At 27.8% G+C, this 11,264-nt stretch overlaps 1 protein-coding gene across 2 annotated transcripts in view; it reads right to left on the bottom strand.

Moving 5' to 3' along the window:
• Window positions 1–194: 194 nt before the first annotated feature.
• The window catches only part of LOC107450891 (mitochondrial ribosomal protein S22), a 16,049-nt gene continuing 4,979 nt past the window's right edge, over window positions 195–11,264 (bottom strand). For both annotated transcript variants that reach the window (XM_071186909.1, XM_016066822.4), the window contains exons 4-8: window positions 7,567–7,710; window positions 5,282–5,365; window positions 4,438–4,583; window positions 3,601–3,703; window positions 195–383 (exon numbers count right to left, since the gene is read on the bottom strand). In XM_071186909.1, coding sequence (XP_071043010.1) covers window positions 282–383; window positions 3,601–3,703; window positions 4,438–4,583; window positions 5,282–5,365; window positions 7,567–7,710 — 579 coding nt within the window. In that variant the 3' untranslated portion in view covers window positions 195–281. The remainder of the gene's footprint in view (window positions 384–3,600; window positions 3,704–4,437; window positions 4,584–5,281; window positions 5,366–7,566; window positions 7,711–11,264) is intronic.

Below are 11,264 nucleotides of genomic sequence, written 5' to 3' on the forward strand. Positions count from 1 at the left end.
TGAGTTATCTTAAGTATTGCTATTTTATCACATTCTCCCAATCACAGTGTGATGTTCTCTTTTTAATGACAGATACATAAAGTTCAATTCACTATATCATAAACGTGATTAATTTCATAATTTTTTTCATTCTTTAGTAAACTGTTTAAAACAAATATTAAAATTTCTACTCTATAAATTAGAAACTTCAAAAGTCAACTTGACAGAATTTTTTATTGTATTTTTATGTACATATGATGCTGAGTAAAAACTTAAACAAAACTAAAATATGGTACTTCACTTCAAACTGAAACCTCTTCATTGCTCTTGAAACTTTTCTCTAAGTATGACTGTAGTACAAGCTCTAAATTTCCTTTTTGGCTAGCATGGTTTTTTATATAGTCCTATAAAACAGTAGATAAAAAATATTAGATACACAATAAATTGATACTGCTAATAATATTTAGAGTGGATCATAAGAGGCGCTTAAAATTGATAAATATTAATCTGACATAGTTTTTGGCAATTAACAATGCTTGTAATGTAAATCAGAAAGGAAGAAAAGCATGTGATAGCCTTTCTAATTATGAAAAAATGCAATTATTCTACTCAGAGTAGGTAGATATAAACATCATCAAAGTTGGTCAAACAGCCCAATGTGGGCCAATGCCTTCCTCTGAAGATTTCTCCATAACAACTTCATATTTATCTTTGATATCCAATTCTTTTCATAATTGCAAGAAAATCAAACTCCACCGAATCAGTCTATCTCGACCGCGGCCTTCCCTGCTTTCTTGTTCCAGTGAGTCAAAAAAGCTAGTTATGTTAATTATAAACCTTGTACAGTTCAGAGTTAAATCTCCTTCTCCAGTTACTTTCATTTACACCACCAAGTATACTCTGCAAAATCTTTCTCTCAAATATTGCCACACAATTTTCCTCCAGTTTTGTCATTGTCCAAGCTTTAGTAGCATATGTCAAGACCGGCCTGACAAGAGTTTTGCAAATTAAAAACTTGGTACAGTCGAACCCCGCTATAGTGAACCATCTGTGGACTCAGTATTGTGTCCACTATAACCGATGGTTCACTATATCTAAATTTCTTGAAGAATATTTTTTGCATAAGACAGTTGAATGATTGAAAATTGGCTTTGCAATTTTGCATAAGTTATTTAAAAAATTATTAACTAATTAACAGATAATAAAGCAAAAATTGATGGAAAAAAGCACAACAAAGATTTTATTTCTCACACTGCATCACAACCGCTTTCTTAATACAGATATAAACATTATTCTAATAGTAAAATAAAAATGTTTCACTTCCTCTTTCTCGAGAAACTTCTATTCCTTTATCCCCCCTTTGCTTGATTTTCTTTTAATATCAATGGTGTTCTCCAAATAAATAAAAAAGAATAAGAAAATAAAAGAAATAATAGAGGCTGAATTGAAAGTGAAATCTAAATTTATTAAATTAAAACATTTAAGATAAAATAATTTATGTTACTCAATAATGTTACTTTAAACCTCAATAATAACTTATTTTTAGACTTGTTTAAAGCATATATAGTAGCAATTTTAAAAATTAATGCCTAATTCATAAAAATTTAATGAATGAACATTTATTTTCGTTTTAACTTTTATAAAAATAAAATGTATATATGAATTTAAACCTTACTTGATCTTCAACTAAAAATAAAAATTAATATTAATAGAAAAGTGCTTTGAAATAATTATTATTCTATATCAAGGTAGAGAATTTCTGATCGCTACCAGGCTACTAAAAAACTTGAATGGTTTAAATAAAATATTTTCAATGTAAATTTAATATATATCAAAAATATAAATTTTGAAAAACTTAATTTTTTTATTAGGGAGGAAATTTCCAGTTAAACTTATTNATGCATTCATTTTCAGTCCCAACACCTACAAGTTTAAAGATGGAGGACTGAAAAAGATATTTAAAGAAATGAAATTTGAGTCCACTATAACCGAGTTTCTAAGTTCTAAGCTGTTCACTATAAGCGTTAAAAATAACATTATTTAAATAGAAATATGGACGGGACCGCTAAAAAAGTTCACTACATCCGAGTGTTCACTATATCCCAGGTTCACTATAGCGGGGTTCGACTGTATAACTAGAAAGAAACCTAGATTTAATTAATCTTCTCAGCCCTATTTACCAGATAGAGTCAGGTTTTTTTTTTTTTATCTTAGGAGACATTCTGTTATCAATAGTAATAATTGATCCTAAGTAAGTAAAACTCCTTACTGTTTCAAATCTATAAGAATCTATTTAAGATAGATATAAACAAAAAAATTTAAATTTGATACATGTTTGAAATCTACACTGGTTGGAGAAAATTATTGAAACACTTTCTTTTTGCTACATATGTTGTAGAAGATTTTACGTGGCAAAACTGTTAGCACGATTTAAAAGATATATTTTTGCTTGAAGCTTTCAGAAATTAGGTGATTTTTACCACTGGTTGTTAGGGCACTGAGCCAAGAGGTTGTGGGTATGATCCCTGCCGGCTGAAGACTCCCCGTGTAGCAAATGGCGACTGATTTACATTAAATCTGCCGGGTCACAAAGTCCTCCATGTTCCCATAACAAATCATACCTCTGGGGGTACTGATCTAGGAGTTTCCTTGTCTTCTGGATTGGATTCCAAATTATAATGCTACAGAGTTGAACATTAGTCGTATACCACAAATTATAATGTAAAATCAAAATGAAGAAAGGAATTCAATAACTTCTTCTTAGCTTTTTTGAAATCATTCTATAGGATTGCAATATTCATTTAAGAATGCTTTTTCAATTATAGTGGTATTGAAAAAAGAAAGAAACATTCAACTTTTTAGGCAGATTTTTGTTTATGCAAACTTTGCACCATTTCTAAAAGCTTCAAGCATGATCTTTCAAATTGTGCCTACAGTTTTGCCATGCAAAATCTTCCAAAACATTTGCTACTAAAAGAAATATTGTTTACACAGAGTTAGTATAAAAGTGTTTCCATATTTTTGTCCAACTCCTATACTTTTCATTTACAGAGAATTTACGTAAATGTCACTAATGCTTCAAAAAATTATATAATTATAAATTAAAATTATAAGTTAAATGGCAATCAAAACAAAAAATTCTAATACTTTATAGAATAAGCATAAACAATGTTTCTGTTTAACTTGCCAGACTATCAAAATTATTTCAGATGCTATTTAATAGTTACAAGCTTTGTTTTATTTAATTATAAGAAATATACCTAAATTTCAAATAAATTCAAAATCGTAAGCAATAAAACTTTTATTACATACATAAAAATGAGTCGAACAAGATCGCATAATCAATATTTTTTAATAATTAAATTTTTTAAAAATTGTAAATACGTTGGCATTTTTGTAGCAAAAAATAGTTTTTAAAACTTGTACCAATATATAAATGCAATCAATCAACAACATAAGAAATTTTTCAATATATCTTCAACTAAACCTTAAATTAATTTAAACTTCAAATCAAAAACTATAATTTATTATGGTAAGATTAAAAGAGTATTACAAAAAACATAAAGGTGATTAGATTTTAAAATTTCGGAAAATTATGCATTTTTTTTATATAAAAATTACCTTAATAACCTCCATTTCATTATTTTCTTCAAAATCTTTGGGCACTGGCATGTCCTTGTGGGTAAGATACAGCAGTTGGATATAGTCAAAAGCATCGCTTATTCTAAAAAAAAAAAAATTGTCTTCTAAAATACTTAATTCAAAAATTTATTTACTAAGTTTTGGAAATAATAACTATTTCAACTACATAACTACTCATAATTAAATAACTAATAGCAAATAGTATAAATATTAAATATTCCAGGTGCTGAGTTATTTTTTACACACACATTTTTAGCTGCATTCAGAATAAAAAGCTCACCGATATAATATTTAATAAATTTATTTTCCCTTTTCAATAAAGCTTATACAGAAACAAATCACAAAAACTTTTTTAGACTTACATTTTTTTGCTAACTTTAAATTCAGATTTAATGAGCCTCTTGATTTAAACAGCATTTTCCAGTTTATTAAGCTCCCTTTTTAAAATAAGAGTACAATTGTAACAAATAGTTTTTAAGATTATGATTTGGTGCTTTTAACAATTGATGATGCAACTAAAATTAGTTTTAGGTTAAAAATGACTATATTGAATGAATTTTTGTCTCCAATTCTTCAATTGGCAATCGAAATGGTTATGCATAACAGAACTTTTTAATTACACTTCACATTCTTCATCCTTAGCGTGGGGATAGTTATAGGAAAAGGAAGTATGTTAATTTCTATCTTGATTTTTTAAACAGATCAAAATTTTATAAGTTTGAAAATTATTTCGTGGGCACCCCAGGTCGCAAATACTTTTCTCTTGTTAAATAATCTTAAAGTAATTCAAATTATATGCATTTAAATGATACTTACAAATTGTGCTCGATCATATCAATTAGTAGAGAATCAATATTTTTTGTTACAGCAAAATGAAAAGCCATGGGCCCAAAATGTCTTGTTGATCTTAGTTCATCAAATTTTTTCTTATCTCTTATATGTTCATATGTTGCAGTTGTGATCTGATAAAATAATACAAACCAAAAAGTTATTTAAAGACTGAATAGAATAGAATTATTATAAAATATTGAATTTTGTTTTAACTTTCAAATATAAAATGCATACTACTTGTAATAAACTGTTTTAATAACCCAAATTATAACTAAATTTGATGAAGGAAATTAATAGTGAAAAATGACAAATTAACATAAAATTTTATTTCAATTACAATTTACAAATGCTCGATACAAAATCATCTTAAGGATTATTTGTGATCTAGTGATGCAGTTCAATGAAAATAATTGATGATAGAAAAATTATTAAAGTAAGATTGGTTATCAATGAATATTTGTTTTGAGGATTCTATCTATGAGTTATAGTTTGTACATCACATTTAAAATAATTATTGAAAAAGAGTAAAAAATATAAAAAAAAGAATTAAAATATATTTTGAAAATTTAAAAGAATGTTTTATTATAATGCATATAAAATTATTTAAATAGAATTTTTCTCTGCATTTATTGTAATGGTTTAAATATAGATTTTTGAAATAAAATAAAAGATTTTGTTATAAGCAGCACTTCATGCTTATTCTAAAATCAGAAATTATAATAAAATCAGAATTTATAATAACAAAATAAGCTGTCGTGTTGTTATTATTATTATATGTTTAAAACTCCATAAAAGAATTATTGATTGGAATAATACAAAATTAGCTTACTCGGTGATATTCTGGGTCATCAGGTTCAAATTGGCAGCATGCACTGTCTAAAATAAATTTGTATGCTCCATCTTCAAGAAGGCACTATAAAGATTAACAAGTTTGATTAAATAACAAGAGACAACATAAAAAAATAATTTTACTATATTAAATTATTCTACAGTAGGGAACCGATTATCCGGAACGATCGGGACCATCGCTATTCTGGATAACTGATTTTTCCGGTTTTCTGAATCGCTACAAAAAGCCATTTTTTTATTGTTAAACCCAACAAAAAAAAATTTATTTGGAAATAATCTTAAAAAGAGGAAAAAACGATGAAGTAATACACTAATGATTATTTCCAAAATGATGGTAAAGTAAACATCTTTCAAAAAAGAAAGAAAAATCCTAAAATCTTGTGAGGGAAAAAATTTTTTTTTTTTTTTTTAAATGGGGAAATTTATCGAATTTTGTTCCGGTTTTTTGGTTTTCCGGTTTTCTGAATTCCGGATAACGGGTTCTGTACTGTATTATGTATACCAAGTTTCAATATTTTTTTTTTTTTACCAATGGCAGGCACTGAATTTGATTCTTTTGCCTATACTATGCCAGAATTGTTGCTCATTTCGCGTTACCCAGTGGGCACCTGTGAACCAAAGTCACGGAGGCGAGCAACATTGCCCAAGTTTCAATATGTACACCACGCATAAATACACCAACTTTTAATATACACATATTTTAATGTCGAAATTAAAAAGTTGATAGTGAAAGAAATTAACTTTAGGAAGTTTAAGAAAATACTGTACCAAGAAGGGAAAAAATGGGAATTTTTGGTAAATGATTTGAGCAAGAACAAAAGAATAATTTAAACCACAACATGCACATTAAAATAATATTCAATGTACTAGCCATACTTGGTGACCAACTTTGTCACCTTTAGAAGCTGGCTGCCTTGCAACTTTTTTCTGCATGATAAGGTATTTTGGTTATGTGTCATTCCAATAATAAGAGCAATCAACAGATGTCTTAATTTAATTGTTGAAGAATAGAAAATTATTGAGTTTGAAGACTCAGCTGCAGAAACTTTATTCTTTAAACATGAATGAAAGAGCCCAAATTCATATAAAACAAAAAAATGGATCTTATGATGACAAATCAAACTACAAGAAAAGAGACTTAGTTATGAAGTTTAAATTCCAATTAAACATTAAAATATATACTAATGTCTATATATGTCTGTTTCATGCTTTACAAATGAAATCTACTAAAATTTATCTTCAAAAATTTTAAATTCTTCGTAAATTCATCGATTATGCAATCTGGTGTTGCCACCACATTTTTTATTCGACTTCAGAAATATCTAAAAGTGCTAAAAGCGGACTAGAAAAAAAATTTATTAACAACATAAAAGATCATTTAAACTAGCAGCTCCTAAAAAGTGTTCCGCTGAACCTTAGGGTTCATTGGATATGTCACAGGAGTTCAAAGAGTTAAGAGTTTTGTTTCATTAAGTAACGATTTTAAAAACCTGTAATTACATTTAGATCTAAATAATTATCTAATATCTCAGTATTCTTTATAAAATTATTTCCATAAAAATGCCAATGAAAATGAAAAACCTTTAAAAAAAATTATTATAACAATGTACAGTAGGGAACCCATTATCCAGAACGATCGGGACCGTCGCTATTCCGGATAACTAATTTTTCCGGTTTTCTAAATCGCTACAAAAAGCCGTTTTTTTTATTGTTAAACCAAACTAAAAAAAATAATATTTGGAAATAATCTTAAAAAGAAGAAAAAACGAAGTAATACACTAATGATTATTTCCAAAATGATAGTAAGGTAAACATCTTTCCAAAAAGAAAGAAAAATCCTAAAATCGTATGAGGAAAGAAAAAAAAAAATTTTTTTTTAATGGCAGGAAAATTTATCGAATTTCGTTCCGGATAACGGGTTCTGTACTGTATATTGAACAAATCATGAAAACGATATGCATTTATAAAAATATCTCATTAAAAACTGTAATTTCCAGGATATAACCCGCTGCAGCGCATATCCTGCCAGCCTAATTTTTGGCAAGGCGAAAAAAATAACGGCTTATACGTTCCTGAGTAGAAGCCATCTAGAATGCAGTATTTCAGTGATATTGTAGAAATAATTATTATAAATATAAATTTAAAATCACAAGCAAAAGATATAAAAATTAAATGTAATTACATCAAACTACTATAACAGTTAAATGTACATTGAAATGCACAACATGCATATTTCAGTATAACAATTGAAAATTGATCACTTGCCTCAAAATAAGGACTTTCATACATTTTTGGAGTTTCTAAATTTCTTCCAGGTAAAGGATAAAATATTTGATTCAGGCGTGTTCTTTCATCCCAGTCAGCTTTCCTTAATGTGCCATCAGTTTCTCTAACTGTTATCATTCGATCCTACAAATAATAACTCATTAATAAAATGAACATAAAGATATAAACAATATTGAACTTTAAATAGTGTTCCCAGGAAATATGTTTAAAGCATTTTTTTATAAAGTTTTTGAAAAAAATTATCTTTAAAATTCCATAGCCAGAAAGAAGGTTCAAGACTCCTTATGCACTTTTTAACTCCTTTCCCTAATACTTTTAAATGTGTACTAAACTAACCATAAAATGCGATTTTAAATCACACAAACTTATGTCAATTATTGAAAACTAATTCTGATACATCTCAGTCTCAAACTTCAATTAATGTAAAAAAAAATTAAAATTAATAAAACAAAATCATAATTTATAACAAGATTCTCAGCTTATCTTATTATAATTTGTAAATATTAAAGATTCATTCAAAAATTTGTTTTCTTAAAATCATAAAATATTTGATAAAGTTTAAAATAATTTAATTATCGACAGTTAAATTATAAAAAAAATATTGCAAATCATATTAATTTCAATAGAAAAAAAACTTTTCATGGCAAAATGAAACATTTGAGAGACTGATAACTTTTTTTCCGCCTCTAAGCTTGTAAGATAGACTCCATAACTTGCGAGGCATTTTAGAGGAATTGATTGTTTTCATAATTTAAAAAGAAAAAAAATCATAAACATCTCAATTATTGGTTTTTTGCCTCTTTCAGCTATTATCTAAAACTAAATGCCATATCAGCTTTGCAACTTGATTATATTTTTTCTTAATTTTAATTCACTAAGTAATCATGATAGAAAAATTAAATAATAACGATAAATGAGAGGCTTCAAAATTTTTAAAATCTGTTCAGTAAGCAAAATAAAACCTTAGGAGGAAAAAAAAAATTTTTTATTCGTACAACAGTAAAAGCAATATTTTGTATTAACAAAATTTAATAAATAGTTTACTCCTTTAGATTCCCTTATATTAAAACAATTGTTAATACACTAATAATACTCTAGCTATAAAAACAACCACATTACTACCAGTCAGAGCTCTAGATTAGCCTGTTGATAGTGTGTGACCATTTAACTGAAGATGGCTATTGAAAATTCAAATTATAATTGCCAAAAGTGGCAACCATATTATAGTGTGCTTTTTAAAAAATGCCGAACTGCTACAGTACGAGTGGGTTCCTACCCTCAATGGGTACATAAGACTTTTAATGACATCAACACCCACACAGAGAACTTACAAGGTTTATATATGTATATATATATATATTGCTTTTTGTTAATAAATATAATGTCAATAAAACACCTTTTTTTTCGTACATTCTAATTTTTTCTTAATTAACTTAAAACAAGTTTTTTTAAAACTTCTACCTTTACATTTATACTTATCTAAAAGTGGCTACCATACGAGCGATTAATTCTCACTTGGGCCGGATCACGCTATTGGTCGAAAATGACATCACTGTTTGGGGGAAGGGAAATGGTGGCTGTTGGCTGGTGTTTGTACGAGTTTGGCGACAAATTTCGTATGCACGCTTGCTCGCTCGGAATTTATTTATTCCTTGTAAATGTTTTCGTAATATTATGTTGTCGTTAGGGTGGGGAGATAGGTAAATGTCCACTTCAGCATTTCAGACAATATTTATGTTTTAATTGATTTAAATTCATCAAAGCTAAAAACAATAAAAATAATGAATGTTTTTACAAGTATAAGATAGTAGAGTAATATTACAAATAAGTTTTTTTTTTCGTTTGTTTGTTTTTCTATAAGAATAATCTTTTGCAGTTATGAAGTAACAAAAATTTAAATAAACATAAGCTCAAATTTACTCATACATCGCAATTTAGTTGTGTTATGAATAATTTTAAAAACTTCATAATCAAGCAACACGTAAATTTAGTTTAAAGTAATGACCAAAATTCTGGGCTAGCCTCCCCCCCCCCTGCATTTCTAGAACAGCCCCAGTTGCTAATGACGTAAAAGCAGTATGTATAGCTTAATTTCACTTACTTAGATTCTAATAAAAAATTACCACAAAACTGTGCAAAATGTGAATATTGTCTTTATTAGTCAACATTAATACCACGAGTAAATAGAGCACATTTGAAAACTAAATATAAAATCTGTCGCCAAGTATTTTCGACCAATGGCGTGATCCGGCCCAAGTGAGAATTAATCGCTCGTGGCTACCATTGCTAGCCAGTGGATACTAATTATAATTGCTAGTGAAGAGTTCCACTACCAGAGATAACAAAAACAAGCTAATGAGCAAAAAAGTATCTATAGGACAGGCAGGGCCTGATTTCTAAATACGAAGGCTGTGGTGGCACAACAATGTCGGAGGACCCACCGGTAGCTTTAAAATATATTATCATGTTGTTGATACACTAAATGCTTTTAAATTATTTGTAACAAAAGTAAGTTATGATGTACTAGTACTTTTGCTTCCATTAAAATTTTTATAAACTCACAATTCTACAGGAAAAGCACAAAAAGGGAATTATTTGTAATATCTAGGGTCCCGGCCTAGGGCCTCATGATAAATAAGGCACTGAGGCCAGGACCATGTGAATAATAATGCAATGGAAAAGAAAAAAGAATAATCATTATAAATATGCCTATACATATATACCCAATCTTTGATGGCTATATCACACGAGAGAAAATAAGTGCAACTGTAAGTGTAATTTCTCAAAAAATTGCTCAAAAATCCTCGTGTGATATAGAAATCACGGTTGCACAAAATATCTGCAATCGTTCAGGCAATTTCGTACGTGAACCAATCAGATCGTTTGCTTTTTATGACATTTCAATTTTATGTGATGACATATACAAATGTAAATAAAAATGGTGGCAGCGTTAGGAAGAGGATGTTAGGATGAAATTTTTTTATGGATGAGACGGAACAGTTTTTTAGTTTAATAATAACATTTTCTTTAAAATGAAAGCATTAAAAATACTTTCGCACTATGAGATGACCATCTCAATGCAGTTGATGTACTACCATAACAGGAACCTGCACACGATTTTAGTATCGGTGAGTATAGTACACTATTTCTGCGATAAATTTTCTTTTAAAATATTTATTTATTTTAAACTAATAAAATTAAAACTTATTATAATTTGTTCCGATCAAAGTTTTAATTACTTTAAATAGAAATAATTTCTATTTTTATATATGTAAAGATTTATACTGGCGAAAAGCTTTACTTTGAAATATTCGCCAAGCAACTCGCCAAACTTTGTTACATTATTATAACATAAAATATAATAATGATTATATTTCTTTATTTTCAAATTTTAAACTTTATTACTGTTGATTGTAAAAGCATGTGTCCGATTATTTGAAATTTTTTTATTATTATAATTATTTGTGAATTAATTATTTTATTCTTCCCTAAGAATTCTTTTAATTTTTGAAAATCTAAAATGCAAATTTCCAATCTCCTTGTCTGTTTCTACATTCATCCCCTCAATTCTTTTTTTTTTTTTGTGTGTGATGATTTACTAATGATACTTTACTTTTTATTTATACTTCACATTTATATTTTGATACTTAGCTTTTCTACAATGACAGTAAGTATGT

Source organism: Parasteatoda tepidariorum, chromosome 1, assembly GCF_043381705.1.
Source record: "Parasteatoda tepidariorum isolate YZ-2023 chromosome 1, CAS_Ptep_4.0, whole genome shotgun sequence".
Classification (NCBI taxonomy): domain Eukaryota; kingdom Metazoa; phylum Arthropoda; class Arachnida; order Araneae; family Theridiidae; genus Parasteatoda; species Parasteatoda tepidariorum.